The sequence below is a fragment of the Lichenostomus cassidix genome, chromosome 2, assembly GCF_008360975.1.
Source record: "Lichenostomus cassidix isolate B80296 chromosome 2, HeHo_3.0, whole genome shotgun sequence".
NCBI lineage: Eukaryota > Metazoa > Chordata > Aves > Passeriformes > Meliphagidae > Lichenostomus > Lichenostomus cassidix.
In genome coordinates, this window is record NC_139482.1 from 73,199,241 (window position 1) to 73,221,751 (window position 22,511).

The 22,511-nt window shown below is 34.8% G+C and overlaps 1 protein-coding gene across 1 annotated transcript in view; it reads left to right on the forward strand.

Moving 5' to 3' along the window:
* The window catches only part of CDH9 (cadherin 9), a 99,115-nt gene that overhangs the window by 61,858 nt on the left and 14,746 nt on the right, over nucleotides 1-22,511 (forward strand). Inside the window, exons 4-8 of the mRNA XM_085052101.1 lie at nucleotides 11,883-12,002; nucleotides 14,228-14,395; nucleotides 18,115-18,302; nucleotides 19,603-19,856; nucleotides 21,134-21,270. Coding sequence (XP_084908227.1) covers nucleotides 11,883-12,002; nucleotides 14,228-14,395; nucleotides 18,115-18,302; nucleotides 19,603-19,856; nucleotides 21,134-21,270 — 867 coding nt within the window. The remainder of the gene's footprint in view (nucleotides 1-11,882; nucleotides 12,003-14,227; nucleotides 14,396-18,114; nucleotides 18,303-19,602; nucleotides 19,857-21,133; nucleotides 21,271-22,511) is intronic.

Sequence of the window (22,511 nt, forward strand, 5' to 3'; positions counted from 1 at the left end):
GCTCCTGTCTCATACCTACACTGAACATTTTTAAATGCATTGATTTTCCTTTTATTTCCTTGGATTTTCAGCTACAACATTAGAATCGCTGAACAGAAGCATAGTGCTCCTGGATTCTTTACATCAGCACTTTTCCTCACACTGCAGTGCAATACAATGGGATATGTTCTGCATTGTTAGAGATGCTGTCCCTCTGATTGGACGTTAAATCCTTTCATCTTTCATGGCTTCACATCCGAAAGCTAAACATATCATTTACATTCTGAAATAGCATGTTGCTTCAGCCAGTGTGTAATCCTCTTGATATGAACACACACCCTTCTATACATCCTTTGATATAAACGTGTTACAATTCACAGCCATGTGCAACCTATTTTCAGAGCCACAGTAAATAGAGTTCCTATGCATGATGCCAGTTTAAAGGCACCTAATTTATTCCCTTATGAGCCTTTGAAAGTTCTAACCACCAAATAAGTTTCCTTCTTTTAAGGCATGCTACAGAATAAGACTTGCAGTGAGACCCTTCTCACATTTATGGGACCATATTGAAGCCTGCAGCAGCCGACTGCTAGTGCTAAGGACTGGAATAGCTGGCACTAATTAACAGTACTAATATTAGGAACACCTGTGTCTTTTTCAGAAGGAACATGTCAAACAGAGGCATACATATGTTATAGCCTTCATTAAAACTAAAATATGCCAGACATTAAATTACTCAGGTTAGTCTTGAAGAGGAGACGATCTGTTGTGTAAGGACAGATTTTACATTAAAAGTGCTAACATTAGTGTCACTATTTATATCATGCTAATGCACAGAGTTCTTTTCTGAAACTATGTAATTATGCTCCTTGTGCAGTATTAGGTGTCTGGAAAAAATCCTTTTCTTCATTTAAATGATTTTTGAGAATGAGATTTCTCAAATGTTGGTTCTGTATCTGGCTGGGAAGGCTGGTTACACAGATCTAAGCCAGGAATTGCAATTAACTAGATAAAAGGTATATCTGTTTGAGATTTTTTTATATGTAGCCATAAAAGAGATTTTTCAAATTACAGTTAGAAGTATAATTTTTCTAAATTACTATTGTTATGTTAAATTAAAGCCCACTGGGACACTTAGTCTAATCTACTGAACACAGAATATTTTCAGTTGTTTATAAAAGGAAAGAAATCTTTCTGAATGGATGAATATACACCTTAGTTGCTAATACTATGCAGCTGAGTGTAAAAATTGGGGATTTTTTACTTTTTTTTAAATCATGTTAACACATGCATTCATCTGTTTTGAAAGTAAAACACAAAGGCAGGATTGTTTCTGTTGGTTTGGGTTTTTTCCCCTACCAGACTTCTGTATAACTTCTAAGAATCTCCAAAATATATAAATAAAACACAGTGGATCATATTTGGGTGCAAGATAAAACACTTTTTTTTTTCTAATATAATCCAAATTAAAGTTACTAATCATCACACAGAGAGAATAGAACGTACAGAAAGATGCTTTGACATAATTTCCAATCTTCCAAAGAGATAGCAGTCTCATCAAACAGACCAATCTCTCACAAAACAAAAGACCAGTTTCCAAAACCTTTATTTATCCTGTATACCTCTTTTTGTGAGCTATCCCCCGCCACCCTAATCCTCAATTTTAGTAGAGTTACTGAGAAGTGAAAGCTTTATCTCATGTGAATCTGAATGATTTGTACCACTTCTATTACAAATGATTTAGCTGCAGCACACCAGCAGCACCCCCAGGAAGACATGCAGGTGTGTGTATGTATATATATATATATACATATACATACATACATATATATATATGAGATATGTTTTATGCATTTTATAAATATGATGTCTTTTCAATTAGATCATTAAAATAGGTATGATAATTGATTACAAGTTTTTTAGCAACAGAGAAGGTGAATTATAGAAATAGCAGTTACATGTGTGGTTTTCTTAGTTCAGTTAATACTTCAGCTAGAATTCTGTTATACAAGAGCATTTTTCCTTCTTGCAATCACATAGCCATTTTGAAAATTTTTCTGTACCATACACAGCCTTCACAGAATCAGGAAAATGAAGGTGAGAAAAGTCTTATCCTGGACTCTCTTGTATGATTCCTGCTTATTTGAAAAGTACTTGATATTATTCCCATGGATACTCATCTTTTACTAAGCATGTGCAACAAATGGGTTACAGCATTTCTTGTGTACTTCTCTCAATATCTGGCAAAATGTACCTCTGCAAGTTTTCACAGTGACAGCAATCCTGATGCTCACATTTACTTAATTTTGTACTATCTCACCAGATGCCTCAAAAAACTTTCCAGAATAATTTTTTCCTACAACCTCATAGATGTGTGACACTGTAAAATTAAGATCATGCATTATAAGATCTGTAGAAGTATCAGTTTTATTCCTTATGAAAGTTGTTCATATCTTGATATTTAACATACAGTGGTCACACCTAATCGGTGATTAAAAATAAACAAAACTCCCCAACAAATCAGAACAATACAATCTTACTTAATGTCCTCTGAAGTATGTAAATGTGTGAATATCTTGCATTTAGCTGCCAATAAACCCCAAATTCTCATCAAAGCTTCCTGTCAGAAAGCCAGCTCAATAACAGTTTATTCATTCTACTCCAAAGGAAATGATAAATAGCCTGTCAAGCTATGTACAAAGTAAAAAAATTATAAAGCCAAAATATGTGTGACCATTGTGAAAAAAAACCCCAAAAAATGCACACCAAAAGGATAGCCACCTCTTTAGTGCACTGAGATGGTTCAAGAGAGAAGAAAGTTAAGTTAAAAAATAACCTTATATTTCATGATCTGGACAACTAATACTGACTGCCTTCATTACTACAATTTTACAACCTTTGGCTATCAGGAACATATGTTTACCTAAGAAAGATAAACAAACTATTTAAATGCATATGCTAAATTAACTTTCACTGAATCCTAATCACTGCAGTGTCTAAATATTTTGAAATTGGCTCAGGCATTTGTAAGAGTATTTCACAAGTAAGTAATTTGTAGTCAACACCTTTATTTTTTTCAACCACAAATGTGCCAATCTATGAGATATGTCCAGATGAGATCATCTCCACCATGTGCATCCTTTGCTGTGATTGGAGGCTTGCATTAAATAGCCAATGAACTTCTAATTGATTTGCAATCATAATGATAACTCAGCTGTCTCTAGCAGAACACTTCTGCCTGTAAATCATTCAACACATTATACTCATGATATTAGAACACTTTTGAAGACAAATGAAATAATTAAATGATAAATTATTGTCTAGAAACAATAATAGAAAAGGCTCTTGGTTGACTCTACTTAATATTCTCGACATGTACCTAAACCCATACACCCACTCACACATTTACTTACTATATACACATGCACACTCTGGAAGTGTTTTGCTTTTGTGTGAAAATGGTACTTTAATTAATGTAACTTTGAAAAGCAAATGACTGAGATAACCCTAGAATTTGATTCATTTGCTGTTTTAGACTCCATTTCTCCTCAAAATTACACGTCTTTATTGTTATTTTAACAGACAACATCCACAGTATCTAAGCACAACAGAAGAAAGAGATACTCTTGAGTCACATATTATAAATTAATGTAAATTTGAGGCTGACATAATAACATCATTGACTATATTTTTATGTAAATTACTATTTTCCACAGCTGTACTAATATTTAAAGGGACAAATTTTATCACTACCCAAAAAGGAGTTCCAACAGATGACAAAAATGATCCCAAATAAAATACAGATGAGGCCAGCTTGTCATAAGAAAAATAATTATTTACTTTCTCATGGTCCTAATAGAGATTCTCATGTGGTTTTAAAATGCACCTGAGATCCTCATGTGGTTTTAAAGTGCACCTGTTTGCAGACCTGGCAAAAGGTATAAACTCTGTAAAGGTTTCTATTAATTTGTATTATAGACTAATTTTGAGGATGCAAATGAGGGTAAGATTCTAGTTCTCATTCACAGATAGAAATTCAAAAACTCATAAAGGGATACATAGGCTGAGCTCAAAAAAGGACCAAATGAAAATAAGTGCAAAAAGTTAACTTGTTCCTTCTCAAGAAATTATCATAGTTCTATTGGTGTTGCATTGCAAAATACACAACAGCACAGGCATGTACACCAGAACTCAAAGTTTGAAAACTGTTTCTTTCAAGCTTGCTTTGTTTCTTTGAAGTGAGAACTTTACAAATTGTTTGGAGGACCACAAGTTACTTTTGAGACAAGAAAAGGGCAACCAGAAAACATCTTAAAGCTGTACTACATGAACAAAGGAAGCTAAGAGTAGTGAAGAAATAACATTTCTATGATTAATTTATTATTTTGTAAATTAAAAAATTATAAATAAAATTCAAGCCTTCTTTGAAACTGTTGGCTAGGGGTAGGGATTTTTAACCAAGAGGTAACCATGCTGTAGCCTCAGTGAGCTACTGTTTCTCCTAGTAGGATCAACCTCTTCCTGTGTTTAATCATAAAACCATCTGAAAGTTGTTTCTCTCTTTTGGAGTATTACAGAAATTAAGATGGGGCAAAGGGTGAAAATTGCCAGCTCTCATCTTTAAAAATGAAACAAGTGGTGGAGTTGTTGTGATTGAGTTGTCATGGAGGGCAGCTGGCAGTTCATACAGGTGGCTTATTTCCACATACCCTGTGGGCAGATCAGGAGTAGCCAAGGTAATTAATGGTCCTTTTACAGCATTATTTGTGTCTCCTTCAACATGTCAATTTCATTGACAACTATTTCTAGTTGGAACAACCCCCCTGTACATACAGCAGCTTCAGACCCAGAAACATACTACTGGTGACTTTCACCATTATTTTGAATTTGAATTTTGAGGATAATTCTGTGATTAATTATTTTAATTGGATTTCAGTGTATTTGTAAACATAGACTGTAGACTCTTGTTCTGCCAAAAAAAAGGTGTTTTGTTTTATAATCGGAAAGATGAACATTATATTGAACAAAATGCAGAAGACTTCTAAGCTGCAGCTCATTTATGAAGGATGGCAGATCACTTTATACTGTACCACTTTAGTCACTAGAAATTGCAACATAAAAGCTAATTTACATTAACACTTGAAAGAGTCTGACTACTCTTCTCTGTTTCATCTCTGCCATTCAATTGCACCACTATTACAGTTTCAGAAGTGACTTTATGGTAAGAAGGGGAAACAGGAGCTCCACAAAAGAATAAACTTGCAAGAAGCTGTTCACCCACTAGTCCTTCAAATTATTCCTCATTCTTTTTACTGTTTCCCACTTGTTATTGCATCTATAACACTCTTCAAATTCTCATGCAGGGCATCTGATGCACTTCACAGTTACAATTACTGCCAAAGGAAAACTAAAGTCACTGTATCAAGGTATCGAACAGCTGGAGGCTTTGTTCAGCTTTTGCCATTCTTTCCTAGTTCAATTTCTGACATTATGTTAGAATGGTGTATGTATTGTATTCACTGGCAAATGTAGCATTTCAGGCAGGTTATAGACAGAGTAGTTTAGCCACACTGGGTCTCTCTGTGTGGTGAGAAAATCATTAGCACATAGTTACTGCTTTAATGCAAGTTCTGATAACACAATCTAAAATGGGGCTTCTTTTTGTCATCTTAGAAAAGAAAGCAGTAAACAAAACCCAAAACCATCCAAATGCAACACGTACAAGAAATTTATGAGCATGGTTTCCTCATTTTGTTTACAAAATGTAAGGTACTCTTTTTGAAGTAAAGCCATGCAAAAATAGCATCTCATATTTCTGAAATTAGTGGTTTGGTCCATCTGTTTTTGTTGATATGGACTAAAATGGAGAGGGAAAAGTAGTTCTGAGGGAAAGTAAGGCTACAGCATGCAGTACAGCTTGGTTTTCTTACATCTTTCACGAATTATTTTTAGTCACGTTAGCAGGGATTGCAGTGACTCTACATACACCACACTGATGCAAAGTTTGTGATTCCTGGGTGGGAGATCAGTGGATCTCAAAAACAAAGGCACAGTCCCTGTGTACAGTAGCTAGTATATCAGCTGAGTTCTCAATCAAATATTTTGTGAGACAAGATACACAAAAATAACACAGAAGGTTTTCAAGTGAAATTAAGCTTCACCTCATAACTATGCAATGGATTATTAAAAATTGTTAACTTGGTAAAATGTAATTTATGAATTATTTATTACATGTCCCCTTTTATGCCATATTTTTAGCTCACTTTTGTCTTTCTAAGAAATTTATTCTCAGTATGTATAGCTGAACTACTTTTTAATTTCCTTTTCAATTTGCCAATGTAATGTTATTGTTCTTTTGAGCCTGGTTACTCAGGTTCCTTATTTGTTTTAAATTGGCTTTTTTTTTTTTTCTTTCTCAGTCATGCTCATTTACTCCACTTCTACCTTGGATCTGTTTACCTGTTGACACCCCTTTTCTGCTTTTACATGTTCTTTTCCCTAGTTCTATGAAATCTTTCATGCTACCAACCTCCTGGCCTTTTCTGCATCAAGGAAGAGCAGTCTAGAGAAAGGCTCACTAAACTGTGGTCATGATCAAAAGAGCAAAGTTCACTTTGCTGTTCACTATTTTTTCAGATTTCTAGGTGGATTTGTCTTCCAATAAAAATATAAGAGTTGTATCTCAACCTTATTTAATCCTGTGCTTTTTATACAAAGTAGTCAGAAGTGATGTTGTCCAGCTGATGTGGTAACGAAACAATTAGTGCTGAGTCCAATGCCTCCCTAAACTTTATAGGCTTGGGTAGTGCCACATAGCTCCTAGCTCATCATTTGTCCAGTTCATTGCCTAAGCACAGACTACTATCCAGCGAGAACAACTTGCCAAAGGAAAAAGTAGTTTAACACCTCATAACTTCTGTAGCTCACTTAAAATTTCAGTCATGTCTTCAGCAGAGGCATCTCCACGTAACATCTGCATAATCCTTGGAGTGATGTCTGAGAAAACTATGTGTCCATTCCTTAAGCTTCTAGGCATACAAAATTCCCAGTTTTGGCTCCAGAGGTTTTCCAGAGCTCACCCAAATCTTTTTCTCTTGTAAAAGTAACCCTCTTCTAAAATCTTCCCTCTGTAAATAAACTTGAGGAACAGCAGATTGCCATTGTGCTTGAAAACAGGAAGCAAGCATAAGAGCTTCTCCTTTAGGGAGATAAAGTCCTTCCTGCCTCTCCACTAGCCCCAGCTGGTCTTCTATTTCTGAAAATGAAACAGACTTTCTGCACATACACAGACAAAACTCCTCTGTAAAAGTCAGAACTTTTCAATAATTGCCAATTTTGACAGAAGTTGACTTGAAAAAAAATAGAAAGGAAACTGTCTCCTAATGTAAAAAACTTCCTGGTTCAGCATTTTCAGATTGTTTCATTCAAACTACTTTTTGAATACTTTATACTAGAAGGCCAAAGCCTTAATCTTATTATTTTTCCTTAAAATCAAAAGTTTATATTGTTCTGAAATCCTACTTTTATAAAAAAAAATCAGAATCAAAATGCATTTTGAATTTACAAAATTCCCTTTTCTAAAAAAAAAAAAACAAAACAAAAAAACCCCGTGGTTCTGAATGATATTTAAATCATTGTAATTTTTTGATCCAACATTCATGGTAGAATCCTGAAGCACACATTACTAACAACATAATCTGCTCATTTTCTTCACCCAAGATGGAAAATACTGTTTAAAATGAAGGTTACAGAACAAGTTATCAGTAAAAAAAAAGTTCCAGTAGATGCAGATATATATTCCTGAGTGGCAGAAGCTGTTGTAATTCATGTCAGCTAAAGGAGTCAAGTAAGAACAAGAGCTGCATGCTGAACAGCATGACTTCACATGAAAAGGTAGCAAAATGTGTGCCTGTCTCATCTAGTGGAAGACCTCTTTTGCACGGCAACAATTCTCTTCAAGTTATTTACTTCACTTGTGCAATGCACTCTGGTATCATGCTGGGAGACCTAATTATACCAGAGGGACTCTTTCAAACATTAAATAGCTCAAAGGATTAGAAAGCATTTTTAACATCATTCATAAAAGCATTCTAATTTCAAATATTGTGGGGTTTTTTTCAAATTTATGTCTCACCCTTTATGAGTTCTAGTAATCTGTGTTAGTGACACTCAATTTTGACACTTCCTAGATATGAAGTGATGCTCTCTCTAACTCTAGAAGTTTTTCTTTTTGGTCTCTACATTCTTACATGCACTTACATGAGCACACATGCATACGTAAACACACAGAGAAGCACTATTACACAGATTAAGTATAGATTGGTCTTCTCTAAGGTTACCTTCACAATTTACATTCTGCATTTTGCTGCCCTTAAGTTAAGACCCTGTATATCATACAGCAGATATGTTATTAAAGTGCTTAAGCTTCCAGACTCAAGAAAAAGAAAAAGAAAAAAGAAAAAGAAAAAGAAAAAGAAAAAAAAAAAGAAAAAGAAAAAGAAAAAGAAAAAGAAAAAGAAAGAAGAAAAAGAAAAAGAAAAAGAAAAAGAAAAAGAAAAAGAAAAAGAAAAAGAAAAAGAAAAAGAAGAAAAAGAAGAAGAAGAAGAAGAAAAAGAAAAAAGAAAAAGAAAAAAAAAGAAAAAAAAAAGAGAAAAGAAAAAGAAAAAAAAAAAACCAAAGAAAAGACCTGCCTCTTGAGAGCTGTAATATTTAGTTACCATCCTAAGATGGACTAGACTTGCTGGGTTGGATTGCTTTGGAGTGGACTTTGTTTAGCAGAAGAGTGATGTTATCACTGCTTAGACTGCTATTTTACTTATTCTCACATTTTCTCTGTCATCTTTCACACCAATTTGCTCTGTGGTATATTTGATCATGGCTGGCTGCCAGAAGCCTGCCCAGCTGCTCTCTGACTCCCCCCTCCTCAACAAAACAGGAAGAGAACATTGAAAAGCTCATGGGTTGAAATAAAGACTGAGTGATTATTTATCGATTACCATAAGGGCAAAAACAAACTTCACTTGAGAAATTAGTTTAATATTTGCATATTAAAAATAGACTTGGATGGTGAGAAACAAAGGTAAACACTAAAATACCTCCTCCCACCCCCAATTCTTCCCAGGCACCACTTCCTTTCCTCATTCCTGCTGTATTCATCTATACAGACTATTTGTATCTTAAATCATGCTGATTTCTGCTTACAAATGTGGTAAGAGGCTTCTTGTGAGCTAATCTACACTAGAAATAACATACACATAAATAGATCATTCTGGAGGTACCATTCAAGTGAGGTAAGGCATACTTTTCTTTAATTAGAAAGTTCCAAACTGGTTTTGCCTCATTACCAATTAATCCATAATTAATGTTGAGTTCCTTTATTTCATTGCCTTTATTTCACTGTCATTTCAGACCCAAAAAGCTAAGAGAAGTTTCTTTCCTTTTGAAAGAAATTTGCACAAGTATTTTCTATCATTTTTCAGCATCCTTCTTTATGGCACAGCAGACTGTTGGCAAAGAAGAGAGTTAGCTGCCTGCTGACATTGAATTTTTTGAGAATATACTCTTGTTAGCCATTTTTCACAGTTGTACTATTATTTTAACAGAAAGAAGGACCTTTGTAACACAATTTTTTCACCACCTCAGAAGTTTCTGTGGGGTTACATCTTCTGTACTCTGCTCAGCAACCGTGATTATATGGCACTTGATCCTCAGGAAACTAAAATAGACATTCCAATCAGACAAACACAGAAGTCTCCCAAAGACTGCCCTAAGCCCTGTAATAACTGTCCTTAAAAAACAAAAAAAAAAAAAAAAAAAAGCTCAAAACAAATTCAGCATTTTTTCTTCATCAAAACAATACACTAGGAAAAGAAAGAAAGAACATTAATGTGCATTCAGTTGTTATAACCATACTTAAACTTCTGTGTCAATCCCATGACAGTGCCTAGAAAAGGAGGTGACAGCAACAACTTTTCCTGATTAAGGTATTTTGGGTTGGTTTTTTGTGATGGACATCTAAATTTTTCTTGATTCTTAACTTCTAGACGCTACAGTGTCACACAGTACAAGCATATGATTCTACTGATTACCTTTACATTTTTTTTATAGGCAAGCAAGGGATAATGACTCTTCTTTCCCTATTAGTCTTGAGGAGAACTGGGATATAATTTATGTGCTTTTCTGAAAGCAGATAGGACAAATGGAACTTTACCATTCTCAAAGAACTGTCTTTTTTTTTTACTCCAGATGAGCAGTTCTGATGGACACTGTTAGTGATAAAAATGTCCTCAGATATTAACTTCTTTGGGATAATCTTTACAGCTCAGCTTGGGCACACAGATGACCTCTAACTTTTTAACCAGGCAAAAAGTAATCCTGAGAGCTGATGGCAAAAATCCTTTTCAGAGTTTGATGATTTTTGGCAAAGCATTTTTACAACTTTTTTTCTGCTGATTTGTTGCAGAGAAAAAAATATTCCTCCTCTCTTGACATGTTCTTCACACAACCTGAAATATTAGGAATTGTTATGTAGGTAAAACTATTATTTGTAAAGCTGTATTATGTAAAATGTATTATGAAAAAATAGTTGCATCTAACAGGACCTAATAATAATGTGCTCTCAAAAATCTGTTTTGATTACTCTGGACTTCTACTTTTCCCAAACCCTGGGGTATGCTGAAAAGTGACAGTAGAAATTATTTACTTCAATTCCATTAATCACAGGTAAATGAGGGTCTTCTAAATTTATAGTCAAGACAGACATTTGACTGCAAGTTATCTGGGTGACCTTCAATCTAGAGAGACTGAATATATAGAAAAAGAGGATTAAGGAATGATATCAATTAAGTGGACAGTGCTCACCAGACCCTTTTCTTTCAAAGATAGTGAGATACAAAAATAACCGCCAGCCAAAAAGAGGGTAAAGAGCTTCTTCTCAGTCAGCCTTCTTCTTCCCCTGGGAAGGAGTTAAGGACCTTTACACCATCACTATTGGACTGCCTGCATTTACCTAGACATTTGTCAGCTCTAGATTGTGTTAGCAAAATGCATTCTGACATCTTGAAATGTTGTGAGGAATAAAAGTTTGTGAAGGACAGCTTTTTCCTTTTATGTCTTATAAGAAAGGCTTTACAGAAGCTTTCATTTGCTCCTAACCCATAAACTACACCAAATGTATTGGCTGAAAGTGCTCATAATCCTATATAATCTATATTGTCTTTTTTATGATCACAGGACATGGGTAAACTATTGTCACACAAAAGAAGTGAATGATGAAAAATGTCAGTAACATTTAATGTCATTTATTTGCCAAATAGGTGGGTAACTTTCACCAAGAGAAAAAAAACCAAACATATAAACAAACAAACCCCAGAAACAGAATTTCTTATTGCAAAACCATTCTATTTTTTAAGAGAATCTCAAAAATAAATTTATGATGAGGCAAAAATTTTTATTCATTCAGAATTCAGATATTTGGAGTTTGCCATCAAAGCAGAAAATGAGTACAGGGAAATTTGCTTTAAGTTTATTTATTGATTAAGCCAAACCTTTAAGTGAACAGTTTCAGCTGAGGTCGTGTTTTTACCAGAGAAAAATCTTCAAATTTGTTGGATCACAAAAGAAACCAAACAGCTAATGTTGTGTTGTGTTTCAAAGATGTGTCAGTCCCTATGCGTTTGCTTATGTTAAACTGAAGCATGAATCTTAAGTGATAATGGTTTTAGGTCTATTCATGAGGAAGATGAGATTTTCTTTTACTGTCTCTTGGGTAGGATAACTCTGGATTTGTCCACTGGATGTTGCTTGATTTCTTACTGAATTCAATCCTCCAAAAATTGTATGTGGTTTACAAAAAATAGATGCTTTCCTAAAATCTGCTGATTCTTTGCTTGGTACCCATTTAGGTACATCTGTTATTCAGGTGACAGCCACAGACGCTGATGATGCCAACTATGGAAACAGTGCCAAAGTGGTGTACAGCATCCTCCAGGGACAGCCGTATTTCTCAGTGGATCCAGAAACAGGTTAGTAATTCATTCAGTCTCACTTTTTGCCGAAGCAGACAGGATGCAGGGGTCAAGACTCTTTTCACTTCCATCTCAACACTGGAACTGGCGTAGGACTTGGCATAAAGCTGATACCCTTTCATCAAATGAAAACTGGAACAAAAATAAAAGTATGCTTTTTCTGTTAATAAATTATTGCAGAAGATCTGCTTTAATTGGTATGAGTAAGATTTCCAGATGATGACTGTTAACTATAAAGATCAACAGTTCAAAAAAAAGCGTAAAGTACTGTAAAGGTCAAAAGAATCATCAAAATTAATCCCAAATTTATTTTACCCTTTTTCCTGGAAATTTCATCAGTTTGCCTTTAAGTAAATAGGAACTGGTGAATTTCACACTATAAGTTTAAAAAAATAAAATCTCACAAGCAATGCAATATTCCTTAAGGTCTGAGCTAAATTCCTGACCACTGACAATTTTTAAATGAAGATGCTTTTTGAAATTGTACCCTGATTCCAAGACTTATTAGAACCACAGTAAGAATCATTAATGCTTTCAAGTTGTAAAGTACGAATTGGTGCGTTTTTCAATGTTATGCAGGAAATCCAATAGGAAACAACACAAACTAAAAAAAAATTAAAAAAATTTGGATATCTACAATTCAAAATTAATGTTCAAAAAAGAAGCATTAAACCACAAACTCCCCTCTTCCAGATACCTAATCCTAAGGCACTCAAGACTCAGCAGATATTGCATTAGCTTTTCCTGCATGTTACCAAAATTCTTCTGGTTTGTGAATTGAGAATTTAAGTGCAAGTTTGCCCAGAATGCCTGAAGTTCCTAATCCATTGAGAACGCTGAGATGATGTCTTACTTTCCTTTGAAACAATTTCTTTTTTTCTAAATACAGCAAAGGCATAGTATATAAGAGATAATGAATCACAAGGATACAGTTTTTAAAAGGGAAAATAACCATTTTACCTCGCATAAAAGTGTTCAGTTTTTTTCCCACCTTTTTCCATCTCTCTTTCTTCTCTTTTCTGTAGTGAAACATCTGAAATATCTTTAGCAGGCATGATCAGGGAAACAGGACCAGTACCACATGGAAAATAACTGATGGTAGCAAGTGTTTAGGCAGTCAGGCAGTTTGGGAAAGACCTGGGCTCTCATCTTTGGTTCAGGGATTATCTCTCATTTTAATCCAATTTGCTGTTTCATGTTGCATGTATTAACAAGCCTAGGTATGGTAATCAGAACTGGTAATCCTGGATCAGACGTAAATGTCATAACCACTAAGCTACAAAGGTTTTTCTCTCTATTTCCCTCTCTTGTTAGAAGTAGAAATTTTCCAGGGTTGTCTTTTTTTTTTTTTTTTTTTTTTTTTGCATAATATCAAACTGATCCTATAATCAGAGCCTTCTTCTGAGAAAGAAAGGGCAGGAGTGTGAATCCTCCAAGCAGAAAAGGACGCTATGTTTATATTTTCCCACTTCGCAACAGAAAACTCTTGTCACTTCAGCTTTGAAAACCACAGCCTTTCTAAATGAAAATAAAAAGCTCTCTGCTTCATTTTCTAAAAGAAAATATGTGCATGCCCACTTTAATGAAAAGGTCTTTTGGTTTTTTCACCTGAGACCCTTATTCTTTTTTTGTGCTGTAGAAGTGTTTGAGACATTTAAATTACAGTTATGAAATTTTTGAAATCTGACACCCCAAAAAAGATTTTTCAAAACTAATTTCAGAGTCTTGTCCAATTCTTTTATTAGCTATAGCCCGAGCTGATTTACAGTGTCCATCACCGAGCATTGCAATCAATGATCTATTACAGCCCAGAATAATGAGTCCAGGGCATGTTAAAGTTCAGCCTTGTGCTATAATATTAAAATGTCATCAGGCCTGGAGATTACACAATATATTAAAATAATAACTGGGGATAGTAACTGAAAAATGTCATTAGTTCACCGAACATATTTATATTTTTGTCATTAAAGGAATAATGAAATTGATTTAGCACAACAAAAACAATAAATAATGTCTCTGTTACATTTTTTTTTCTCTTTTTCTTAAAATCACATTAAAGCAGCCATAGATTGAAAGGCTTATTGCAGTATACCTTGTTGTGATTGCTATGGATTATCATCTGCACAGTATATCTGACGTGAATCCATTTAAGAGCTCTGCGATTAACGTGGATGGTGCTTCTCCTTCACCTCTCTGTCTCTCCTTTTTCTTACTCCTTCAAGGCATCATCAAGACTGCTTTACCAGACATGAGTAGAGAAAACAGGGAGCAGTATCAAGTGGTCATCCAGGCCAAAGACATGGGAGGCCAGATGGGTGGATTATCAGGAACCACCACCGTGAACATCACACTGACTGATGTCAACGACAATCCACCTCGCTTCCCCCAGAGTATGGAGCATCTAATAATTTGGTTTTCCAAGGAACATCTCTAAAATCAGCTGGTTTGCTTTGGCCATTTGGAAGCTTCTTTTTTATCACTATTTTTATAGTACTGGCCTGCTGCTGTGTCTGTTTATGTTACAGCATTTTTGAGGAAAATGGGAATCACTGTCTACATTTTTGTAATGGCAAATTATTTATTGGAATTACAAACTTGCTTCTCATTCTTACTCTGCTTACAGAAATATAAACTGCAACAATAATTTAGGCCAACTGCAGGGACTTTAGAAGAATCTAACTACAAAATATAAGGATCTGTTCTTGGAAACTCTTTTAGTTCAGCATTTTTAGGCAAGCAAGTAGGTCACAAGTTTCTTAATGTACTGCCTTGCACAGGCAGAGTTGATCAGGTGGTATGTTCTGCTGGCAGTTTAAGCTTTTGCTTTAGGTACTTGTAATCTCTGTTCAGTTCTTTAAATATTTTGATAATCTAGACGAGTTTGACAGAATAAAGTGGTTTGTTTTTTTTTTAAATACTTCTGCAGTAGGAAAAAAAAGGCAAATAGCAGAAAGCTGCACAATACAGAAAGCTTCACAGTAGGACTCTACAGATCTTTTTATCCTAGGCCAGTCTTTAAATTCAGTCTCACATTGTTACAGTCAGTGTCTGATAACTGTTTGATAGGCTGCAGATAGGAAAAATTTACAGCCTCAGTTCAGTGCCTGCCAGAAAAATGTCCACATAATAAAATTTGAATTGCTTGTTCACACTGATGAGAGACCTGGCTCTCTTTATAGATCCACTGAGGACTGGACAAACATAGCTGATTTAGAAAATGCTCTACCAGACGTGAAAAGCACTTCAGTATCATGACAATAAGTACACCCAGAACAGAACAAACTGTTCAACCTAGTACAGATTAAAAAAAAAAAAAAAGAAGGAAAACTCTGACAGTACAGAAGAAGGTATCCTTGAAAATACAAATTAATGTTTTAACCTCTATCCATGATAAGACATTGCCTTAAAAGAAAAGAGGGGAGGGGAAGTACTGCCACCCTCATAAAGAAAAGATAATTCAAATTCACATTCAGAGTTCACTTCATGTTCACATGGCAAACTCAACAACTTTTAACTGGGCTTCCTGTTTGACTTCACGAGGGGATACTTTTTAAACATATATATCATGATGTAGCCTATAATATTTTGGCAAATAGGAATTCTTGAAACTAAATTATAATTTAGTGTAGCACTTTGCTTTGTAAGCCTTGCTGCTGAATAAAGTAAAATAAGATAAAATACAGAATGAAGAATGTATAGAACTTCAAAATAATCCAGTTTCCTTAGCCCGTGTTCCTTCTGATGCTCTTCTGACAAAATTAGCTTAAGGCTCAAGCCTATGAAAGTTCTTCTCATTATTTCAATAAGCTTTGGGGTTGGTACTTTATAAAGTAACTTTTACAATTTGATGCCTCATACAATATTCTCTATAATGTTCTACTTTGAACATCACTGGAACATTGCATGGCCTACAGAAGGCCTGCCATGGGATCTGTCCAATGGTGCAATTCCAATTTTGCTGGTGACCCTTCCCTGTCATTTTCTTTCTCCTCAGCAGGATGGTTTTCAGCACTTTCTAGGAAATCAAAGATAGAGAAACATCTAAAAGATCTGATTTGTTCTTAGATAGTTATGAAGTAGGGTACACCTTCAGAGAACTATCTGCTCTGGAAGTTTGCTTTTTATTAGAACATTTGTCTCCTATTTTCTCATATGTGAGGCAACAATAAGTGAAAACATTGCCCAAAATGGAGGGTGAATGGCAGTTGCAAGGAAAACCAGTTAATATCAAGGCATTTCAGAGCCAAAAATTAATTTCTTAGATGGACCGGAGAAAGTAAAATGTCACTGTGAAGTACTAGTTGTTCAGACTGCATTAAGAAGAAGCATTTTCTGTTTTGTTTTGTTTCCTGAAAGGAATCGTGGACAATTAGAAGACATAGGCCTAAATGGAATTTAAGTGGCACCATAATGAAAACCTTACACATTTTAAATTCTATTGTACTCTAAACCAAATAGCCTTCTCATATGCCAAAAATGCGTAGCATTCACACAGCACCACAAAAGGAGGAATGCTTTCAAACAGAAAATCACTAAAGGGAGGTATTTATCTGGAAGGAGTAATAAGTACCATGATTAAATCTGTTCTTATGGTATTTCTGGCGCAGCTGACAAACCCTTGAATTCGTCAAGAGTTCAAGGCTTCAAACACAGTTTAGCTGCCAGGAGTCCTACCTTTCATCCCATTTGCAGACTGGTTTGAGGGGAAAAATATGCATTTTTGTCCGTGTGGATCACAGTCAAACAGGCTACTGCTGAGTTTTCCCTTACAACCTTGAATTTGTAACAGCAATCACAATTTAGCACCAAGCATTAGCTTCCATTTTGCTACACATCTAAATAAATACAAGCTATTTTCAGAGGCTCTCTTTTGTACTTAGTCTTTGCAACTGGGGACAGAAATTTATTTTGCACTCAACAGTCTGATATATTCCTTGTATTAGATGGAGCATTGAGGACCCTTTAGGTGTCTTAAAAAGCAAAGGACATGTAAATACAGGGAATAGGGTTGTTGCAAGAAGGAGAGTTGACTGTATTTCACTACAAGTCAATACAATTTATATATGTTCTTATTGGATCCTTTGAAACAGGGTGATACATTTTATCTGGTGCTAATTTTGTCAGACTCTAGGTATTTCTCCAATGCTAGTACATCACTCAGTAAAGTAATATGAGTTTACATGAAAAAGCAGATCAAACGAAACATCAAATTCTGGCATGTTATGTGCAAAATCTGAACATATCAGTTTTTTTTTTGCATTTTCTTGGTAGCAAATAACAGAAAATACTCATTTAGAATTAGTTTTGTCTTGTTAGTGATGAAAGGTTTTCAACGTCTACTTCTTACTGGTCAAGAAATCCATCTGATTAATACCTTTTCTGCTACAGTATATCTTTATAATTAGCTTTTTATTACAAATGTTTTCAGAAAATATATGTGTAAATTAACTTTTCATACACACAAAAAAGAATAAAATGTAATCAGATTTCTTTCCAGAAAACCCTGATCATAAAAACAACAATAAAAATTAACATGAACGTGTATCCAAATGCTCTTTACCAAGAGTCTTTAGTGTGTGTTATCAATAACAGATGAATGATTTATTTTCAAACAGAACACGTACTTGAATATATTTTAAAATAATTAAAATAAAAAGCTATACTATTTTAGTTTCTTTCCAAAATCCTTACAGATTTCTACAACTCTTATACCTTGAGAAAACCAAATAAAATCCTCTCCTAGTTCTTAAAATATCTAGGAACATTTCTAGAGAATATATGCATATATGTAGAGTTAGATAATCAAGGTAAGAAGTGATGCCTTACTGTTCAGCTCCTTTGTCTCTTGGAACTGAAGAAAAAAAAAAGGAAAAAAAAGCACAGTATTAAACGGCTTTGAAGAACAACTTGAAATTTTTGTGACAGTTTGTCAATCAACTCTGAATCATGTTTTAAAGTTTAGTGTGGTTAAAGTTTAAAGACTAGGAGCATTTTTCTTAAATTGTTTGGAACTTCAAGTTACTTTAAAATCCAGGTGAAATTGAAGATGGTTTTTATTCAGAAGAAAAACGTTTCTCAAAGCAGTAAGTGCTTGATTTTCCTCTTCCAGGCACCTACCAGTTCACCTCTCCTGAATCTGCACCACCCGGGACTTCTCTTGGCAGAATTAAAGCCAATGACCCCGATGTGGGAGAAAATGCGGAGATTGAGTATAGCATCTCCAATGGGGATGGATCAGACATGTTTGATATCATCACTGACAAGGACACACAGGAAGGGATTATAACTGTCAAAAAGGTTTATTTTTTCTTCCTCTCTTTTATATGTACTTAGCTCTTCAGGTGCTACGGTTATTTTTCTTTTTCGAGGGGAAGGGAGGGTAGATCTCACAAGGGGTCAGGCTGCCAAGGAGCTGTTGTATTAGTTTTGTTCTTCTCTTTCTTCAGTGGGTATCTGTTATTTTCAAGTCCCAAGGGAAATTTACTGGCATGTCACTTCACATAAAGCAATATTTCAGTGGCTGCTGTCTGTTCAATATATAGAGTCTCACACACAGTACTTTCAAATTAGGGTTGTGAAAACCTGGAGGGGTGCAGTTCACAGTGGGGTTTATCAGCTGATTGCTTTGGTAAGTCTTACAAGGGTGGGAAGCTTACCTGGAATTTGATGAATTTACACGTCCGAGGATAAACTCTCTCTCTCTCTCTAATCTGTCCAACAGCCATTTATCTCCAGCACCTAAAATCTGTGTTGGTGTAAGTTCAGTCTTGGTGATACTTCAGTTGTTACACATCATTTCTATGAAAGTCCAGAAAGCAAAGAAAGAAATTTAATTCAGTATACCATCTCTGACAGATTTATTGGTTGCTTTTCAGAATTCAGCCTGTTAAAATCTGAACACTCTTTTTTATTCTAGTGTGATTAAATGTATCAGTAACAATTAACTGATATCTGTGCATATATATAAAATATAGATCTATGTGGTTGGAAACACATATACTTATTTATGTATATATGTGAATGCATGAATGTCTATATACATACACGTATATGGATATATATGGATATGCATGATGTAAATGTCACATAGATTGAAAACCAAGGTTCACAGTTTTTCTTTTCACTGTGCAACATGGTGGCCAGGGACAAGTCTGAGTTGCATCTAATGCCAAACAGACAAGGATAGATGGTATTGGGGAAGAGTAAAGAAAAGGTAAATAGGACAGAGTGTATTTAAGAACTGGAATAATTGCTCTTTTTACTACCAGTGAGATTGAAAAAATAGGCTTTAAACAACTCTTATGGACTGAGTAAAACTTCCCCATTTCTTTCTTTCTACTTTTATGCAGGTTTTTTTTCTATTTTTTTTCACGAACCTGAATAATTAATGGCAGAGGCGTCATAATTGCCTTTCTGTCCTATAATAATCCTTATTTTTTTAATGTCTAGAATAAGACCTAATATACTCCATCTTCCCCAAGACTGATTAACATTTAAAGCTTTTGCTCCTAAAAATGTTTCCACCTTTGATTCAGCATTGTAAAATTTACACTTTTTGTAAAGTGACATAATTTTGTTATTACTGTTTGCTCCTCAGCCTCTGGATTTTGAAAACAAGGTCTTATATACCCTAAGAATAGAAGCAACCAACACTCATCCTGATCCTCGTTTTCTTCAGCTGGGGCCATTCAAAGACACGGCTTTGGTCAAAATTTCTGTTGAAGATGTTGATGAACCTCCAGTGTTCAGCAAACCCTGGTATTTAATAGAGGTAGATGAAGATGCCAAGGAAGGAAGCATTATTGGGCACGTTGTAGCCCAAGATCCAGATATAGCAAAGAATGCAATAAAGTAAGTCATTACACAACATGGAATTCTTTAGGTGTGGGTCAAATCTCACACACAGAGAGTGGTGAGAGTGAAAGGTATTAAGAGGCTGCTTGAGCAATTAATCACATGGGGACTGTTGAAAAGCGTTGAACAGAGAAAGATATAGGGGAGCTTAGGAAGGCAAATACAATTAGTACAATGACCAGTGCAGGCATGCTTTTGAAGAACAGCCTAGAAACACCAGGTAAAAAGAAAGGAGGCATCAACATTTCATTGCCAGCATCTTCTAGTAGTTTCACCAAACTGTTCATAAAATTATGCTTTTATACCACGTAAAACCCTCAAACTGGTACATTTCTATGCTCCCTGGTGCTTGATAGTAGTCAGCGCTCTGTACATAACATCCACGTTCTGTAGCTTAACTATTTAATGATCACAGTATATTGAATAAGAAATGATTGCAAGAAAGTCATAACAATAAGAGGTAAGAGTTCAGCACTGTGAAATTGCTCTAATTGTTACCAATCTGCTGTTATTATCTGCAGTAACAAACACGGCACTTAAATTTGTGTATTTACCATGCAAGTAATTATGAAAACTGATCTCTGCATTCCTAAACAACTCTTCTATTTCCTGCAGCAGTATGCTTTGAGGTAGGAGGTGTGAGAGGAGGAAGAGAATAAAATATTTTTGAGTAAAATATATATAAAATCTCATTTTAACCTGATAATGACTGCCAACTACTAGGCTAATTAAAAAACAGCTGTAAAGCAAGTTTTTCCTTGCTGGGTAAGAACAAAGCAAAAGCAAGTATCATAAAACAAGATTTAAAGAACTTTCATATAAAAGAACAACTAATTGAAAGATCTTTCTGTTGAGATTGGTGGTCCTTGGGAGTCCTCAAAAATATTTTTTTATAGATTGATGCTTCCTTATATCTGCAATATGTGTCCTTTGGTGACAGAGTTCATTATGAAATCAATTTGAAAAAAATTTTATCTAAGAATGTTAACTTTTAGTTGTTATTCCAGAATTCACTTTGTGAGCTAAAATGTAGTTTCAAATATCAGTCTACAAACCGCCTACATAACAATTTGCTCTTCATCCTGCTCACTAGTCTTAAATTGATTTGCCTTATTTGTAGCATACAGGCAGCTACTGGAAAGCATAGGTTAATCGTAAAGAAAACATTCTTGATTACCTACAGTTAAAATTAGAAAAGTTTTAGAGGTGGCTGTGAACTAAACTGGAGAGTGCCACAGGAGATAGTGATGCTCAATTGTACTGTATCTTGACAGATATTCTGTAGATCGACACACTGACCTTGACAGAATATTCAACATCTATTCAGGAAATGGATCCTTATTCATCTCAAAGCCACTTGACCGAGAAGAAACTCCCTGGCACAACATCACTGTCATAGCAACTGAAATCAGTAAGTTGAAGATAAAATTTATTTCAGAATATTTGAACTGAGAAAATAATTAAATTTTGCGGTATCTATGACTTATCTTGTTTCATTAGTTTTGCCCTTATCCAGATATTATCAATAGACAAAATATCATTAGATGCACATCTAAAAGTTCAATTTATTATTTTAAGATATTTTTTGTCCATTTTTTAAAAGATACAAAACTGTGTACAGTATATGTTGGACAAGTTAACTGGTTTCCTGAGAATTCACATCAAATAATTTGGTGCAGGTGTGATGTACTGGCACCATCCCAAGCTAAGACTTCAGGAAAATCCTTGGGGTGGTGGGGGGGGAAATATGTACATGACATACAAATGCAATGTCAGAACAACCTCTGTAAATGGGAACAAATTATGCTTTACCTCAACTGATTTAACTTATCTCAGAAAATAGCTTTGTTTGAAGCCAAGACTAGAGGAAATTCTTTGTCCTCCATGTCTGAAGCAAAACCTGGGCCTTAATCTTTCACCTGGATTCTTTACTATTCTCTTGGATGCTTTAGATATGCATGTCTCTTGCCTAGCTCTTTTCCAGGCAACAGTCTTCAAAGGGGGAAACAGACACTGATATCAGTGAAAAATTTTTCTCCCTTCCTTCATTCTCCTTATAGATTTCCAGAAGCCATTGTGGTTAACAACTTGGGAGTTGGCTAATATGGAGAGATGAATCATATGCCCATTTTCAGAAAGATTTAAATTTTTTATCTTTTCCTCTTAAATGCTTTTCATTGTTTGGTCTAACATGTTCTGCATTTTCAACATGTATAGTGCGAGAACCCTCTCTGGCAATAACTTGTGTTTGGAGGTTTGTGAAGAGTGATTGATGATCATAACCTGCATATCTCCATTTATTGTTTTGCTTTTTACACTGTGGGGAGAAAGGACAACTTTGTCTTGGGTTTTTTGTGCATTTGTGTGTGTTTGTGTCCTTGTTTTTGATTGACACCATTTTACTGCTTAGCTGATTTGAAAAAGTAAATGTTCTTAACAGTTCAACATCATGAACCAAATTTTGCAATGAATCATTTGCTGTACTGATATATAGAATATAACTCAAAAACAACACATGGACCTATTTTTAATGCAAATCAATTTAGACATACTTTATATTATTTTCATATATATATATATAATATATAATATATAAAAATATATCTAAAATAATTGGAAAAACTTATTTCAATTATTAATAGGGATTTTATG